The sequence below is a fragment of the Lycium ferocissimum genome, chromosome 2 (genome assembly GCF_029784015.1).
Source record: "Lycium ferocissimum isolate CSIRO_LF1 chromosome 2, AGI_CSIRO_Lferr_CH_V1, whole genome shotgun sequence".
Classification (NCBI taxonomy): Eukaryota; Viridiplantae; Streptophyta; class Magnoliopsida; order Solanales; family Solanaceae; genus Lycium; species Lycium ferocissimum.
Genome location: NC_081343.1, coordinates 31969780 through 31989464, shown reverse-complemented (window position 1 = coordinate 31989464; position 19685 = coordinate 31969780). Strand labels below are relative to the sequence as shown.

Sequence of the window (19685 nt, the reverse complement as noted above, 5' to 3'; positions counted from 1 at the left end):
TTTCAAGAAACATATTATATTTCTCTCTTTCATTTTTTTTTCTACATATAGAAAAGACTTTTTCATCATTTTTCAACTTATAATCCGTTATTACCCTTTAATTGTGAAAGCTATAATTTTCTAAAATTATAGAGCAAATATCTTAGAAAATATCAAGTGAATAAAACTTTTAAGAAATACACCCCTTTTCTTTAAAGTAAATCTCATAGTTATTTTTTTGAATAAATGAGTTTGAATACATAAATTTCATTTAAGGAATAAGCTTAATGTGTAAAGAGATAAAGAAAATTTCAATGAAAGAATAAACAAGATATTTAAAATTATGTATCAAAATTAGTATATTATGTGTGTGTATATTATTTAGTCAGTTCAGTTTTTTTTCAATTTGTTTTTAATAAAACCAAATCAAACTAAATATTATCATTTCATAAAATTTAAAATCAAATCAAACCAAACCTAAATAACTATCGATCCATTTAATCGATTTGCGGTTCGGATCTGATTTTTTTACTCGTAAACACCCTAGCTATGAGGAAGAAAATTGTATAATGTTCTCCATAAATAAATAAAGAATCTCATGATAGTATTCAACAATAAGAATATACTAGTACAACAGCGGTCACAACTACCGCCAAAAGAATTAGTAACAAAGAAACAGTGAAAAATAGACCCTAACTCATCAACTCCGGCGAATGAAAAAAATGCAAATATTCACATATCAGAAAGTTTAAAGCATCAAAGCAGCAGCAAAGACAGCTGCAACAGCAGATCCGGCGAAGGCGACTCTGTTGAAGGAAGCAGAGTTAGGAGATTCGGTAGGAGAACTCCCGGGAGCGCCGGCGATAGATGGAGGAGAAGCACCGCCGGAAGGAGAAGATGCGGGAGTGTCAACAGTTGGTGGAGATGGTGGAGAAGATGCAGTTGTGGGAGCATTTGCAGGAGCAGAGACAGGTGGTGTTGATGTAGTAGTTGGAGGAGTTGCCGCTATCGGAGGTGATGCTGCCGGTGCCGGAGAACTCTTAGGAGAAGCTGCTGGAGATGCTCCGGGTGCTTGTGCTAAAGCGGATCCGGCCACAAAGGCCAACATTAAAGCAATGATTACCTTTGAGTATGCCATTATAATAGCCGTTAGGAGAAAGAGCTTTTGGGGAAATAAAAGTTGAAGAGGCAGAAAGAGGTATGTGGAAGAGGAGGAAATGGAAATATGGATGTTAGTACCTTTCTGAAAAAACGAAAGAAAAGAGTGTATTTATAGGAGGGAAATATGGGGAAAATTAAATCTTAAGTTAGTAAAGTCGGTTTAGAAGAAAAAGTTTTAAGTTTAAAATAAGAAGTGTGGACTAATAATCAGTTGACAACTCAACAACAGAGGAGGGAAAGAGGGGATGTGAGTTGTGAGTTGTGAGCTGTGACTGTCCGGCTGGTTATATTTCTTGACGCGTGAAGAGATAAATTTCTGCAGAAAAAAAATTGTTTTGAGTGTTTCTTTGTATACCTACTTTTAAAGTTTGACGTAATTTCTTACTCCTTTCAAGCCAATTTAAAAGTGCCTTAGTTTTGACTTGACATAAAATTTAAAAAATTAGAAGAGATTTTTAAATTTTGTAATTTTAAATTAAAGATGGATAAATTCTTTTGAATCTTGTGGCTTTAAACTTATCACGTAGAACACTTGAAATGTCAAATTAATGAACATAGAAAGAGATACTTTTTTGGGGACAGTGCCAAAAGGAAGTAAGACACTTTAAATGCGACTGAGGGAGTATAAATTTTAGAAATGCCTTTTTAAAAAAGAAGTTCAGAAAAAAATTGTCTTAAGGACAGATTCTAACTTACTAGCAAACTTGAATTTTTTTAAAATGTGTCTCACACAACTGATATTAGTTGTGTGAGTTCACTTTTTTATCTTTTTTTTGTAAGGCAAAAAAGTGGACTCAAAATTGAATACAAAAATATAAGATGTGTGTCACACCCCAGCGAGGAGTATGACGGGCTCCGACCCATAGGTCGGGAACCACCTGACTTAGCGGTTACTCTGAACATCATATACCGTAACTCAAAAAACACCTGCACGCAGAAAAAACCCAACATAGAAATGTATGATAATCCAACATATATGTACAAATGCGAACCGACAAGGTCGCTACAACTTCACGAGTATCATAAAGCATTTCGCAAGGCTATCGGAAAAAATATCAAAAACCCAAAACAAGGCCGACAAGGCCATACTTAATATTTACATACCCCAGTATATCTATGAGTCTCTAGAGTGTACATGTGACATATATTACACTAGCGAGAAAAGTACCAAAGGATAGCAAGTCGGGAGTAGTGGCACTTCTGCTGACACGCCCCGCTCGAAGCCGGGAAAAATCCTCTTGCGGTCGCTCCCTCAATAACCCCCGTCGAGCACACGGCACAAAATGCGGCGTCTGTGCACAGGACGTCGAACATTTCCGGTAAAAGTACCGAGTATGTAAGGTCGTAATCAATAACATAAGTAGACGGAGATATAAAAGAGAATAGAAGAACTTTTTGCTGCCATGCGAGAACGTACAATATACAATGCATGAGTTTAAAATCATATGCAAGCATACACATATATATAAATAGTATCATCGTCATAACGCACCCTACTTTTTTAGGACTCGATGTATAATGTGCCGTACTTTCGGGACTCGGTGTATAACGTGCCGACCCGTTCGAGACTCGATGTATAACGTACCGTACTTTGGGGACTCGGTGTGTAATACCAGTGATCGGTGGTTGCCATACAAATAGGTGCCATACCGGTGACTATAAACGCGGCTCGGTGTAGTAAAATAGTACATACATATATATATGCAATGCAAAATAAGCCAATGAAGTAACAACGGCCTTTCGAAGTGACATAAGGTCATAACCTGCGAATGAATTATGGAGTTTGTATTGAATCCAAGGAAATAACTTAATGATGATAAACATGATAATATGGTAAGAATCAATCAAATAATGAAGGCATTAAGATTTGAAACAGATAGTCTAGGAATGGAATGAATTTGTTATGGAACGCTCATGTTCATGTTCTAGTTGGATTCGTGCCAAAGAAAGAGAGAAACAAATACCTTACATACCTTATTCGTCAAGCCACCACTTAAAAAGGAATCCTTTACTTCGATGCTTACACTTCGCATGAACTATATATATTGAGAAATATATCTTTAATCATACTTCCATCATATTTTCATCAACTTATATGCACTAATTATCAAAGACTAATTTGGTTTATGAAAATTTGGGCAACATCTCCCCTATATCATCTACTTCTTCCAAATATCAAAACAACTCCCAAACAATACCAACAACATCAACAACAATATCCTCAATATTCTACAAGATGATAAATATGTACAATTCTATCCAAAACTCCCTTCAAACTTCAATCCATAAGCCAACAACACCAACACAATAATTATAACTCTTATTCTCATAAATATTCCTAAATTAATATTAATAAACAGAGATTCACACCTTACCTTTTGCTAGAATAGCAAAATATTCCATGTTTACTTGAATCCAAGTCAACTCCAACACAAAACAAAATTATAATCGCGATTATATATTATCCGGACCTCGATTAATACTTCGTCACTTGAAAATTACTCAAAATCCTCACTTTTGTGTTGTATATTAGCTCTCATATGTTGCTGAGCTTTCTAGAATATTTTAGGAGACTATGATGGAGAAAAATGGGGGTTTTAACCCTTTTATAGCGGATAAGAGTCGGTTGTATGGCAATGGCATGCTTCTCTGCAACCTAACTTGTAACGTCCATAATTCTCTACTCCGACGTCATATCGATGAGCGGTTTGTTGCGTTGGAAACTAGACTTCATGAACTTCAATTTAGGCTTTTGCTTTGCTTCAAAACTCCTCATATACTAAAAGATATTCTTTCTCAAATTTGGAACAAAATTGCTCCTCATATTTTCCATAAAATCCAACAAACTTAATTTCCTTAATCCACTTGCCCTCCAATTCTTCCGTAGTTTATTATATGAACTTAAACCCTCGTAACCATGAGATAGGTGCATACAATCTCATATATTCTAGGAAGTCCTCCAGGTCTACACTCAAAACAACTAATGTCTAATAGATTTCACGTACAAAACTACGAGGTGTAACAATGTGGGTCCACTTTTTATCTCACAAAAAAAGATCCTCACACAACTAATGTCAGTTATGTGAGACACATGGTAAAACTTTTCAGCAAACATTATGGCTATCGTTATGATTGGCACGTTCTGGTCTTGGTAGCGGGGATTATAAAACAATTTAAGTTATAAGTTAGTTTCTTCATTCACTTAGTTTCTTCATTCACTTTTATTTGGTGACTATATTAGAAAAATAATTTTTATTTGTTCACCTTAACATATCAATTTTTTTCTTTCTTTACCTTTAGCATTAATTACTCATTCCCCAAATTATTTTCAAGTCCATTGAAACTAGGGGCGTAGAAAGAAAACCGACAAACCGCACCAAACCGAGAAAAAAGCTCGATTAGTGGTTTGGTTTGACTTGGTTTGGTATTAAAAAAAAAATTCGACCATAATTGGTTTGGTTTTAACTAAAAAAAGTCAAACCGAACCAAACCCACCCGACATTATATGTATACAATTTTAAAAAATATTTTATACATAAAACACTTATTTGTAATGTAATTTACCGACATTACATGTATACAATTTTTAAAAATATTTTATACATAAAACACTTATTTGTAATGTAATTTACAAATATTTCTTAAATTTTTTCATAGTTTTAGCATACTATTTACACTTTTGACTTAGAATTTGAATGATCCAATAAGTTTTATAACCCATTGATTTTAGTAACTCAAATAAAGTTCAAATCAAAACCAAATCGATACTAATGCTAACCAAAGAAATTCAATTCTAACACTACGAATAAGAATAACGATGGATAACTATTCTTAGTTTTGCATTGGTTTTGACAGTGGAAATACGTAACTTAATTTAGCTTTTCTTTAATATCTAGGCATGTATTTAATACTTACTTATTTTAACATGACTTAGTACTTTTAGATTATGATCATATTCATTATGGCCTAGCGATTTCATAATCTTTTTTGTTGAATATTATAGTACAAAGTCCTCACTCATCTCCATTTTGTGTTATTTTACTTAAGAACCACCTTAGTTAGTTAGTTGTATCTTATTAGGACTAAAGAAAATTTTTTGAAGCACAAAATACATGTTTTGTATGAAGAATTTACCGGAAAAAATCGAACCACATGACTTGCTGAATCATCATGAGGCATAACATGAGCGGAATATAATGTGAATGCATAATGAGCCTTTTTAAAATACAATAAGTCCTAATACTTAATCAAAATACTTATTTAAACATGAGTGCGGAAATAACATGAATGAGCCAAAATGGCTATACGACTCGAAAGTCGACATAATATAAGCGACTTGTCTAGTCTATGAAACCTCTAACATAGGTACGAACATGGAAAACATACTCGCTGGGACAAGGCCCCCAGCATACCTTAGATGCATAGCTAATCATAAAATAAAGAGTTGACTAAACCCCGAATGAGATGGGGCTCACCAATAAGCTGATACGAATGCCGTCCTATTGAGCAGATGCGTCGTCCTGTAAACCAGTACCTGCATCGTGAAATGCAGGCTCCCGGGCAATAAAAAGGGACGTCAGCACATTGAATGTACTGGTATTTAATTTTGCCGTTGAATTTGGTTTCACTACTCTTATTTTACTAATTTTGTAATTTTCTTGTTGAATGCATCTCAATCTGTGTAATTTTGTTGTTGAATTGTTCTGTTTTATGTTTTTCAATTTGCAAATGTGAGGCGTCTTTGGATATTAAGACTCAATAATTAGCTATTGAACATTACAAGCAATGACATAATTTTTGGGATTAAAACAATAGTGACTGCTGGAGATAGCTTCAAGCCTTCAAATAATTCTTAAGTTTTTTAAGTATTCGAGATAATGGGGGTAACATAGTAGATACAAATTAGTTGAGTTATAAATAAATGGTTTTTTTAATATATATATATAAAATACAAAGATTTGAAGTAATTTAAAAAGGCCAACAGATAGATCTTGGTCTCAAAACAGGTTTGAGCCAAAATTTGAGATTTGAAGATTTGTTTTCAAAATCTGTTAAAATTTTAAAGAAAGACTTGAAAAAATATTTTGAAAATATGCTCCCAAAATGTATAGCCAACTGGGAGCTTAAATTTGTGAAAATAAGAAATATTACTATTAAATATTTTTGACAAATGGAGCAGCAAATTTCAAACTTAACGGGAAAAACAGGCAGCAATAAGGGCACCAATAACCACTGAATTATCGGTTCTCACTTAGGGCATGTTTGGAAAGTCACCCAGGTAATTGGAATTGGGTGTAATTATACAGTTTGACCTGTTTGTTTGACCAAATAGTTACTTAGTTAGGTGGGAATTGGGTCTGGCCCGAGAGGTATAATTACACTCTCTATTCTGCGAGTGGGGGGTGTTGGGCGGGGGGTGGGGGGGGGGGTGGGGTTAAGAATTGAGTGTAATTACACCCTGTAATTACATGGTTACTTTTTTATTTATTTTTTTAATTTCTTTTCTTTTTTAATTTATTTTTATTTCTATTATTTTTACTTTTTAATCATTTTTATTTTAAAAATATATTTTCTTTTTATATTATTTATCTTTATTTCCTTTTTTTTCATTCCCAGCCTTTACTTCTTGTGATTCCATGTAATTGCTCGTATTTTTTTATTTTATTCATTTAGCATAAACATTGTTGTTATTCTAATTTTTTAAACTACACCTTGTAATATTAGAAAGAATGAATCATTAACAAACTTGACATATAATTACTGATGTTGTTAAAGTAGAATTTGTTGTGAATGAGGTTATAGACTTATATTTTCCCTTTCTTTTAAATTATATTTACTTAAGCTACGTTGGAACTTACTTATGTAATGTTGAAATTTGACATAAGAGTATTATGTTAAACTTTTTTTTTGAATTTTGAATTTAGGTTATATTTTCGATTTTAATTTATTTGCTTTAGTACTATTGACTTATTATTTGACATTGCATGTTGTTTATTTTTCAATTACACTTGATATATTGTTTTGTCAAACAATTGAATAATGTTATGGCGTTATATTTATAAATGTTAATTTTTTTGGCAAACATTCAATCCATGATGTTCTCACAAAAAAGTCTGCTTTTAATTTTTATAATTAATTAAGATTAAAATATTAGTAATTTGAAATATATATATCAATTATTTTTTACAATATTAGTTACAGATATATGATTATTAATTAATATGTTTTCAAGAAATAATGTGTTGTTAAATGCATAATTTAATATCATTTATAAAGGCACATATTTTTTAAATATTAGTTTTTAATTTTTGATAATTAAATTTATTTTTAAATTAAATTAACTGTGTAATTACATTTGTGGAACCAAACAGTACACTTATAATTACACCGTAATTACGTGATGAGAAACAAATAGGTCGTTGTAATTACAATATCGTGTAATTACTAGGGTAGTAATCACACCAATTCCAATTACCAGGTGGCTTTCCAAACAGACCCTTAGTTGTTTGAAGATCCTTATTAAGGAGTACTAGTACAAAACAATATTTGTCGTGCAAGAAAACGAGAAAACACATGGAAATAACACACTTTGGATCCTACGCGTAAGACGTAGTTGACCAAACTAAGTTATGGTTTTTTTTATGGTAAATCACACACTTCAAAGGTTGTTAAAAGGTTGTTAAATTCAACATTCAATATTGAATTTTTCTTAATCCGTGTTTTCTTAAAACTCATGGAAGCACGTCTATATATTTTGTTGTCCCAGCTATATAAATCTGAATATTAAATTCAATCGCGTCTAATAGAACGCTATAAAACGATATAATAACTTATATAATACTCCCTCCGTTCACTTTCACTTGTCCAGTATTCTAAAAATATATTTTCACTTTTACTTGTCACTTTTAGTATATCAAGAGAAGACAATTTTTTTTTCTGTTTTACCCATAATATTAATTACTCACTTCAAATCGTTTTTCAAATCCAAAAAAAATATGCATCAATTAATATGAGTACATTGGTAAATTATGTACTCCATTTATTATTTCTTAAACTGCTTGAAAAGTTCAAAATAGACAAGTAAAAGTGAACGGAGGGAGTAATACACTATAACTAATTTGAGATTGACGCATCTATTATTGTTGCATTTATATTGACGTCCGTGATTTCCGCTTGAAGCATAAAGTGATTCATACTTTAATAGCAGATGGTTAAACAAATCTCTTTATGTACATAATAAGATAAAGAGAGTAAAAACGTGAAGGAGCAGATATGTAATTATATTATTTCTGTGATGACTCTTTAGATAGAATGGCCTTCACTTTAATCAAAACAAGAGACTCAAAATTGAATTCTAGATATGGAGAAATTAAACTTCTATTTTTTTCTCTGTAACAATTAGTCGACTCACTGAATTTTGATACCGAATGATTAAGAAAACAACTCTGAGTGACTCTTTGCACCGAACATCTGATCAAGTTTTAAAATTCAGTTTATTATTTTTAGAAATGTTGCAATTAAGAAGACATTAATTTGTTGGTATCGAGACTGTTGAGATGTTTGGTGACATCTTATTCATGAGATTTTCAGAACGTTATGATACTGACAACACTGACAAATCTAAAACATAGCAAGATACATCTCCGGAAACATTAGAACAATTTACTCAAGCCTTAAATAACATCATAGGAATATATTATTTGTACCAACGGAAACATAGGACATGTGTAACTTTGAAAATCACATATGGAAATGGGAGCTGAAATAAGAGAAGTAAAGACAAAGAGGTAGGTAGTGTGAGCCTGACAACATCAATCCATAAGTTTTTCAATTTCTTTCTCTATATTTCTTAACTAAAAATATTTAAAAAATGATACTAACCTAAATTTGTTTATTTTTTCATTTACTGACTTATAGTCTGACACTGGATATGTTGTGGTTGTTGTCGTAGAGAATTAGTAATTGAGAGTTCTCAACTTAATTTCCGTCACTTCTCCTTTCCTAGCATTGGGAGTCCATAATTCACTTACTTTTTTTTTTTTTTTTTAAATGATTCCCTGTCTCCCTAAATACACATAATTAATTTATATTTTTAAAGGAAGAAAGACAGAGAAAGTGGAGAAACAAGGCGCACACATAAAAAATAAAAAAATAAAAATAAAGAAGAAGAAGAACAGATAATTCAAGTGAACCAATGTTCTTTTCTGGCCATGTTAGGAGTACATTAGAAGTATATATGCACGAAGTTGAGTAAATATAATTTTGTTGTTGATTCTTTTTGAGTTTTCTTACCATCTAAGATCTGATTCTTGTGTTGCAATCTAAGAAAATACATATTCACACTCGCTATACAATAAAATAAATGCATTTTTGACATTTTTTTACTATATTTATATTACTTAATCATAATCATAATTAATTAGCAATCTAGTATGTAATTCTAGCTTCATATATATTAATATATTTAATGTAAACACAGAGTGCGCTAAGATTTTTCCTTTAATTTCATGACATTGACAAAATGACAATTTCTAATGACTCTCTTCTCTATTGCTCCTGAGCAGGGAATCTAGAGGGTCATTTATGCAACTCACGTGAACTTAGTATTTTTTAGTCAGAACCCTGACTTTTAGCTTAATTATTATTGTAATGTTAGTTTGAGGTCGTTGCAGGAACTCATAAACGTTAAATTCTAGATCTGTCTCTTTTCCCAGCGATTCCTATATTCAGTGTTCACCCCCGGCCACCACCCACCATCTGTAGATACAGTATCAGTTAATTAGCACTCCTTAGTAAACATTATTGAGTTCCTAATCTCCTTCATATTAAAAGAAAAAATATCTCCTGTATGATAAAGAAGTATTTTCAAAGGCTGGCAATCAAAATAACAGCCTATTTTAGCTGTTCAACTATTGAAAAGTCTTATTTGAATTTGGAAAAGCAAAGCTCCAACAACCCCACAAGCACAAGAATATTTCTCAAGACTCAAGAGCCTCCTCACCAACCCTCTCTCCTTCTTCTTAATTATAAATTACATTTTAAAAAAAGATAACCATGATAATTAGTTTTAGGTTTAATAAACAACACTAATTTATACAGCACATGAATCCACGTTCTTTAGTTTCCCGTTGGAGGTAATCATTGGTGTGAGAGAAAGTCTTTCTTAACAATCTTGTATATTGTATATAGTATTTTCTATTGAGAAAAAATCGATCAATTTGATTTTGTAATGTTTATAAGTTTATTTTAATTTTATACATTTTATGAATTACACAAAATATTGAAAATAGTTCATAAGAGATATTTAAAATTTACTTCCTTCTATTTAAATAGTAAGAAATTTATGTTTGTTCATTTACTGAACAATAATGTACTTGCACATGGTGTTTATATTTAACTTAATAAACGCATCATCTACGTTTGTACATAAAATTTATCACTTAGACATGATTAAAAATAAGATGTTCTTATCTGTCTTCAACATTTAATTAAAATAAATTAATATAATTTAATGTAGACACAGAAAACATATAAATAGTTTCCAATTTCTTAAACCAAGGCTACCCCAGCAGCATCTGGTTTTTAGGTGGCCAACACATAAACGAATTTCAAAATCCCAGCTAGCTAGACCAGAACGTGCCAATCAGAACGGTAACCATTATGTTTTCCATCAATTAAAAATCTGTCTTTATTCCTTAGCTTTTTTCCATAATATTTTTCGGAAACGTTATTCAAAAAAGCTTTTTTGAAAAATTGTATAACAGATTATTTCAAATTTAAAAAGTAATACTACAAAGAAACATTCAAACAAAATTTTGATAGAGAAATTTATCTTTCACACGCAACGAAAAATGTAAACAGCTGGACTGATTCACAACCCTTCTTCTCTCATTGAGTTGTCAAGAATAATTAGTCCACGTTCCTTATTTTAAAATTCAACTTTTTTCTCTAAGCCGACTTACAGTAAAACTTTTAATTTCCCCATATTTCCCTCCTATAAATACATTCTTTTGCTCTTCTTTTTCAAAATCAAAAAGTACTCAACTCCATATTTCTATTTCCTCCTCTTCTTATACCTCTTTGTGCTTTTTCCACTTTCACTTTCTTTCTCCTAAAGTATATAATGGCATACTCAAAGGTGATCATTGCTTTAATGTTGGCGTTTATCGCCGGATCAGCTTTGGCACAAGCACCCGGAGCATCTCCAGCAGCTTCTCCTAAGAGTTCTCCAGTACCAGTAGCAGCACCTCCAGTGGCGACCCCTCCTACTACTACCTCAACACCACCTGTCTCTGCTCCTGCAAATGCTCCCACAACTGCATCTTCTCCACCATCTCCACCAACTGTTGACACTCCCGCATCTTCTCCTTTTGGCGGTGCTTCTCCTCCATCTATCTCCGCCACTCCCGGGGGTTCTCCTACCGAATCTCCAAACTCTGCTTCCTTCAACAGAGTCGCTGTCGCTGGATCTGCTGTTGCAGCTGTCTTTGCTGCTGCTTTGATGCTTTAAATTTCTGATAGGTGAATATTTGCATTTTTTTCATTTCACCTGAGTTGATGAGTTAGAGTTTATTTTCCACTGTTCTAATGTTCATTCTTTTTTTACTTTTGACTTTTATATATTGATGGCGGTAGTCTAACCGCTGTTGATTTATTTGTACTATTCTTATTGTTAAATATTATTACGGGATTCTTTGTTTATTTATTGAGAGTTCTATGATTCCAATTTCTCATTTCTGTTGGAATCTGTTTTTGTTTGAATTAAGCAAAGCATATAATGTGAGTTTTGTAGGGATCTAGTAGCTCAGGTGGTTAACTGTCTGAACTCTCATTTTGATGAGGATTTGAATCTCACATTGTGATTTTCTTCCCATTTTTTCTTTCTCTACTCCTTATGTAATAAAAATAATTTAAAAAAAAAAAAAAAATATATATATATATATATATATATATATATATATATATATATAATGCGAGTTTCCTCTCTGCTTTTGCCTCTTTGAGTTGCGAGGATTTTTTTTGAATTTTGAGTTGGGAGGAATGGACGCGGCATGTAGTTTACGTGTCAACGATTTGGCTTGGCCAATTATTTTATAAAATTTGCATCATACTATTAATTTTTAATTATTCTATTTTATATAATTAAAATAGAAATCGTCCATTATCTCAAATTTTCTTTGATATCTGATTAATTTTATATATTTTTTTTTTTAAAACATGATATAATGATCACGGTTAGAAGTTAGAACACAGTATCATTCATACTTGCATACTTTGACATAAAACTTTCTAAATAATTTTATTGTTTAAAGGTTATATATGAAAGGAATATTAAAAAATACCCAGAATAGATCCATCTACTATTCTATAAACTAAACAAAATAAGCATAAGTCAAGAAGCCTAAATCATAGAGTTGATGATATTTATCGAGACTCATTTCCATTTCCTCCTCTTTAAACTTTCTGTTATTATTTACTGTCTCGTCTTGTTCTCCGCTTAGCCTACTATTTTGTTATAGTGATTGTTCTTTTTTTTTTTATTTGACATATTTTATTATTGTTTTATTTTGATTTGATGTTTTATCGGAAACAACCTCTCTATCTCTCAAAGTAGCAATAAGATCGACGTATATTCTACCCTCCCCAGATCTCATCGGATATATTGTTGTTGTTCCTCCTCTTATACCTGTTTCAACTTGTTCAACTTTACTTTTTCGAAAAGCTCATTCTGCAAAAGGCTAGAAATGGCATACTCAAAGGTAATCATTGCTCTAATGTTGGCGTATGTCGTAGGGGTGGCTTAAGAGTGAGATTAGAAAAACATTTGCTTTAAGCTCCTAAAATTTTGACGCCTCAAAAAATTAATGCTAAATTTTATAATTTTATTTTTTTCTCTTAGACAATATTGAAAATTGTAGAAAAGTATAAAATTTATATCTAAAAGAAATAAAGAAAAACATACTTACTTCCTAACATAAATAATTTTAGAAATTTGAACTAAACTACCCAAATCTTGATATTAATAAAGAAATGTTTTATGACAATATCCAAGGTAATGTATTGAAAACAAGTGGTTAGCACCTTATTAACTTAAATTATTCATTACTATTATAAATAATAATATTATTATGTGAAGTAAAAAAGTTCTATATCGTTTAAGAATACTACATTAAAATAAGAAGTATGAGAAAATGAAAAACAACACTAATTCTTTTTTTGTACGTGCATAAGTATATATTAAGGCCTCACATTAAAAATTGGCCTTATGCCATTAATTTTTTTGGGACACCCTTAGTTTGCCGCTAGATCTACTTTGGCACAGGCAATGGGAGCATCTCCAACAGCTTCTCCGAAGAGTTCTCTGGCCGGTAGCATCACCTCCGGTGGCGGCGACTCCTCCTCCTACTACATCAACACTCATCCCTGCTTCTGCAAATGCTCCTACCTCTGCATCTTCTCCATCTGATTCTCCATTGGCATCTTGATGCGCCTAAATTACACCTTTAAAATTAAGAGTAAGCGGTTGTTGTCAAATATAGAACACAACAAAGTTGGGGTCGAATCCCACAGAAAATACAATGAAGAAATTTACTTGCTAACTGTAACGTTCGACTATTAGTCTATATTTCAGGGGAGAGCGGAATATAATAATAATTGGTTTGAAGTTTGATCATTAATGTCTACGAGTTTTTGTTATAAAATGTAAACTATTGGTAAAGGGACTAAGGTTGCTGTTCCAATGGAAAGTAATATATATGGGTATCAATCCAACTCCTTTATATGTGTCGATGTAATTAAACATGGGCTACTCGAGTCTATCAAAATTTTCTCAACCAAATTGATAAATATCATTACTAAGCTTTCTCAAGCCTTAGAATGTGGAAAATATGAACACCCATTTTATTGCAAGTAACTTTCCTATCTCTAGCTCAAGTTATTAGATGAGGTTTATAAGCCTCAAATTCTTGCTATTTATTCTTTTCCTAACTTTCCATTTCTTTCTCAAGCAAAGGAAAAGTAACTAGGCACAAATAATGTTGTACACCATTAAATGACATTAAAGGTTGAAGAGTACATAGAAAAACATCTTTACACATTAATAGAGGTTGAATACAAAATCCAATCACATAACTAGCACATTTGGTCTCACAGCCTTAACTAAATGGTTTAGCTACTCATGTTCATTAAATAGAAATTTGTAGCAAAGAGAATATTCATAAAGCTTACAATAGTGTTAATGGAGAAGATGACAAAAAGATGAAGAATCTTCTTAGAAGCTTCCACAATAAATAGTATTCAAAGCTCTCTCAATGCTAAAAGACAACTAGAAAGTAAAAGTGGGGAATATTCAATAATGTGCACAGAGCACTAGGTAAAAGTATTTATAGAGGAAGGACAAAAAGTCAAATCTCGGAATAAATTAACGACTTGCGGCCAAAGTTTGCGGTCGCAACACGAGTTTGCGACCGCAAGTCACTCAACATTCCTTCCTGGTACTCCTGAAGATGCGACCGCAAATTGAATTTGCGGTACCGCATTTGCTTCGCATATTAGCGCATTTTGCTTGGTTCACTGGATGTTCAGGCTTGGAAAATGCGGCCGTATCTCTGAAGTTGCGGTGCCGCATTCGCACCGCAAGTTGACGTACTTTGTTCAGCTCACTGTCGTTTTTCTGGGCAAAAGATGCGGCTGCAAGTCCAACTTGCGATGCAGCATATTTGCCGCAACTTTTTGATCTTTTGCTCCTTTTGTTCCATTTTGTCCCTCTTTTGTCCTCGACTCACAAAATCTGAAAACACACGAACAAACACTTAAAAAGACTACTCAAAAAGTATAAGTAGTGGATGTAAAAAGCCCTAAATCCACGACTTATCACATCTCCTCCAGCTCCCCAGCTATCGACACTCCGGCATCTTCTCCTTCCGATGGTGCTTCTCCTCCATCCATCGTCGTCGCTCTTGGCGGTTATCTGACCTCATCTCCTACCTCTGCTTCCTTGAACTGAGTCGCCATCACCGGATTTACTGCTGTAGCTGTCTTTGCTGCTGCTATGACACTTTTTATCTTTGATTTGTGAGATATTTTGCATTTTTATTCACTGGAGTTGACGAGTTAAGGTTTAGAGCCCGTTTGACATGCTATAAATTTTAAAGTCGCTTATAAGTCGAAAAAAAAAATAAGTTGGGGTAGTCCAACTTATTTTTTTTAGTGAGCTTATTTTAAGCACAAAATGACTTTTAAATTTAAACAAAAACCCAAACACTCAAAAAAATTTGAAATTTATAAGCCAACTTATAAGCCAATCCAAACGGGCTCTTATTTTCCACAGTTTTTTGTCAATTCTTTTTTACTTTTGACTTTTACTGGTGGTGGTGTCGTAACCGTTGTTGAGTTATTTGTACTAATATATTCTTTTTGTTGAATATGATTACGGGATTCTTTGTTTATTTATGGAGAGCACTAAGATTCTGATTTCCTCTTTCTCATTTCCGTTAGAATTTGTTCTGTTTGAATTAAGCAAAGCATATAACGATGAGTATAATCACTGTTTTTTCCTCTTTGAGCTACGAGGAATTTCATACTTGAGAAATGAGAGATCATGTAGTTCATATGATTTGGTTCCACCAATTATTTCATAAAATTTATATCTTATTACCTCCTAGATTATTCTATTTTATATAATTAAAATTAAAAGTTTCAAAACCGTCCCCGTCATCTTGATTTCTCTTTAGTATAAATATGAATCGATAATTTTCATCACTTATTTTAAAACGTCATGTAAAATTGACAAGTAGATTAGAATATAGTTCTAGTTATACTTGTATAGGATTTTGACAAAAGATTTTTCTTAACATTTTATTATTTAAAGGTGATAAATCAAGGAAATATAGAAAACCACCAGATTAGTGATGTATCCCATTATTCTATAATAGTGAAATAAAGTAAGTAAAGACAAGAAACCTATGTAACATAATGGATGATATTAAGCAAGATGTACGACTCAATAACTAAGTCTAGTAAGATTAAGTATTTAATAAAATAAATCTAAACCATAAAAGAGAAAAGATATCTAATACGTACATTATAGCTTGTTATTTGAGACCACTAAAATACATTTTGTCGTGCTACTCAAGGTGCTGACATTAGTTTAGTTTCAATAAAAATAGCAGGATAAGTTTGGGAAGTTTGACTAATTACCTTTGACATGTCATTGTTTCCATCACCTCACATCCAAGGGCAAAAAGATTAATATTTTGTCATTTTAAAATAATATATATATATATATATATATATAAAAGTTTATTCAATGCGGTTCGATATTTTTTCTTATTTTTATAAAATTAAAAATCTATTTACTTATTAGATACAATTATAAATTTATATAAAACCCTTCAATTTTATTTTAAAAAATCTAGTAATTAATTTGATACTCGGTTCGGTGTATTAAATTGACAACCCCTTACCATAAGCGCAATATACCGGTTTACAAAAAGTTATCTAATTTTTACCGTGATAAATTAATAATATAATTAACTGTAAACCTAGGTGCAAATAAATACTTTACGGCCTCGCTACCCCACCCACCCTCCACTCCCGGCCCCCGGGATCCTCCTGCTTTTTAGGTGGCCAACACATAAACGAATTTTAAAAATCCCAGCTAGCTAGAACGTGCCAATCATAACGGTAACCACAATGTTTGCCAATAATTAAAAATCTGTCATTAGCTTGTTTTCACAAATTTTTTGGAAAATCAAAAAAGCTTTTTACTGTAGATTTTTTTTTTAAGAAATATCATTTCAAATTTTTTTAAAAAAAAAGTACAAAGAAACATTCAAACAAAATTTTCTACAGCAATTTATCTCTTCACGCGGTAAGAAAAATATAACTAGCGTGAACTCGGTCACAGCTCACATCTCTTCTTTTTCTTCTTCTGTCGTTGAGTTGCCAACTCATTATTAGTCCACACTCTATTGTAAATCAGCTTTTTTTTTTTTTTTAAGCTAAACCGGACTTTGGAGTGCTAAATTAAAATCTAATTTCCCCATATTCCCTCCTATAAATACAGTCGTTTCTTCTCATCGTTTTAAAATAAAAAAGCATCATTCAAATCATATTTCCATTTACTCCTCTGTTTGGGCTTGTTCCATCTTTTCTTTCTCGAAAATCTCCTTCTCTTAATAACTAAAATGGCATACTCAAAGGTGATTATTGCTTTAATGTTGGCGTTTGTAGCCGGATCAGCTTTGGCACAAGCACCAGGAGCATCTCCAGCAGCTTCTCCTGCCCCGGTAGCATCACCTCCGGTGGCGACTCCTCCTTCTACTACTACATCAACACCTGTCTCTGCTCCACCAACTGTTGACACTCCGGCATCTTCTCCTTCCGGCGGTTCTCCTACCGAATCTCCTAACTCTGCTTCCTTCAACAGAGTCGCCCTCGCCGGATCTGCTGTTGTAGCTGTCTTTGCTGCTGCTTTGATGCTTTAGATCCCCGGTCTGTGAAATATTTTGCATTTTCATTCACCGGAATTAATGAGTTAGGGTTTATTTTTCACCTATTTTGTTAATTCTTTTTTACTTTGGCGGTATGCGTAACCGCTGTTGATTTATTTGTATTGATGCATGTTCTTATTGTTGAATATTATGACGGGATTCTTTGTTTATTTAATGGAGACCACTACGATTCTGATTTCCTCTTTCTCAATTCCCTTGAAATTTGTTTTTATTAAATTAAGCAAGCATATAGGGTGTGTTTGGTACCACGAAATTTTTTAAAGAAAATTTAGTGGGTTTATTACTTATTTTCTTGAGTTTAGTCCTTACGTAAATTTATTGTTTTAAAAAGTATATAATCAAGATAAATATTATGAAAGATGGGGGTGGAGTGTAGGCTACGAGTAGAGGTGAAGATGAGCTGTGTTGGAATTTAGGAAGAACACATGTGGCACGTGTTTTTCTTGCTTCCATCGGAAAGTCATTTTCCTCGATTTCGAGAAACAACTTATCTTTTACTAGAGAATGTTTTCCAAAATTTTGTCCTCCATACAGAAGACACCCATTATGCGAGTGACGTCTTTTTTTAGTTCTTCAAGCGACGAGGAATTCGATAATTGAGAAATAGGCGGTCATGTAGTTTCCGTGTTAAAGGGACTAATTCTTTAGTAGTTTTATTTTATATAATTAAAATTTAACTTTTTAAATTATCCTGATAATGTTTTCTTTAGTATAGATATAATTCAATTGATTTTTGCTACTTTGTTTAAAACATCATGTACTAATCACGAGAAGTTGTTATAACTTATAAGAAAACAATTAATTTCTAAACATTTTTGTTGTTCAAGAAAATATAAAAAACAGTTAAAATAGAGATCCATCCTATTACTCGACAATAGTGAAACAAAGTAAGTAAAGATGAGAAGCTCAAATCACAGAGTGGATAATATTAATGAAGACGAGACTTAAGGACTTAGTTTATTAAAATTAAGTACATATTCAATAAGAATTATAAATTATACAAGAGAAAATATATTTTAATACTTTATGATCGTTAACAACCCAAGATTATTGAAATATCTCGTGTCTTGCTATTCAAAATGTCAAAACTAATTTAGTTTCAATAAGAATAGTAAAAAAGGTTTGGGAGTTAAAAGACTTCGGGTGTTAATTACCTATTGCATACAGCCTTTTTCATCATCCTATCCCAAGGCAAACAAAATAATGCTTTGTTATTTTCAAACATGTTATGCAAAAAAAATTACTCATAAATTTGTTTAGTACAAATCACTTTCTTATGCTCCCTCCTGTTGGAGGCTGCATATCCGCTTGGAATTGGAAGGGGTGGTACTGGTGGCGGTAATGGTGGTCGAGGGGAAGAAAATTTTATTGGTGGAAGAATAAATAGAGGGGATGGGTAAAATGGGTTAGGGGCGCTGAGGTGGCATGCCACGTGGCATCCATCTCATCAAATGTCAGGTATATTTGAATCAATAGTAAAATGACAGGGTATATTTTGAATCAAAGTATAACGAGGGGTATATTTAAACGTTTTCTCATAGTACATGGGAATATTGGCCCTTTGCCGTTTAAGAAAACAAAGAAAATTTTGAATCTTGTGGTCCTAAACTAAAGATACGTATAATGTATTAAAATTTGATGTTTGAATTGTCAACTTACTAAATATAGAAAAAGACACTCTTTTTGGGACGGATCAAAAAGAAAAGTAAGACAATTAAATTGGACGGAGTGAGTATTAATTTTAATAAAACTAAAAATCTATTTAATTATCCGATTGGATATATTTATTCAGAAATCTATAATTCTAATTAAGAAATTTATTTCCTCCAATGTAGTTATGTTTTGAGGAACCATTGACAACACCTGACCACAAGCGCTTTCTACTGATTAACCGGAAGTTTCCCGCATTTGAGGTGGCCAACACACACATAAACGAATTTTAAAAGGGTCTTTGACATATATATACATCTTAAGGAGAAATATTTACGAAACGTGACGATAGTTTTATATTTACAAAACATAACATTACAA

At 32.3% G+C, this 19685-nt stretch overlaps 3 protein-coding genes across 3 annotated transcripts; 2 read left to right on the top strand and 1 right to left on the bottom strand.

Annotated features, from left to right (window-relative positions):
• Window positions 1–562: 562 nt before the first annotated feature.
• On the bottom strand, window positions 563–1182 carry LOC132034846 (classical arabinogalactan protein 9-like). The gene has a single exon (XM_059425196.1). It carries the CDS (start codon window positions 1115–1117, stop codon window positions 728–730), a length of 390 nt encoding a protein of 129 aa, XP_059281179.1. The 5' UTR covers window positions 1118–1182; the 3' UTR covers window positions 563–727.
• Window positions 1183–11193: 10011 nt separating this feature from the next.
• LOC132047982 (classical arabinogalactan protein 5-like) lies at window positions 11194–11841 on the top strand. Its single transcript, XM_059438934.1, has one exon. The coding sequence runs from the start codon at window positions 11264–11266 to the stop codon at window positions 11648–11650; it is 387 nt and encodes a 128-aa protein (XP_059294917.1). The 5' UTR covers window positions 11194–11263; the 3' UTR covers window positions 11651–11841.
• A 5370-nt stretch (window positions 11842–17211) lies between these two features.
• LOC132047981 (classical arabinogalactan protein 5-like) lies at window positions 17212–17832 on the top strand. Its single transcript, XM_059438933.1, has one exon. It carries the CDS (start codon window positions 17328–17330, stop codon window positions 17625–17627), a length of 300 nt encoding a protein of 99 aa, XP_059294916.1. The 5' UTR covers window positions 17212–17327; the 3' UTR covers window positions 17628–17832.
• Window positions 17833–19685: the final 1853 nt, after the last annotated feature.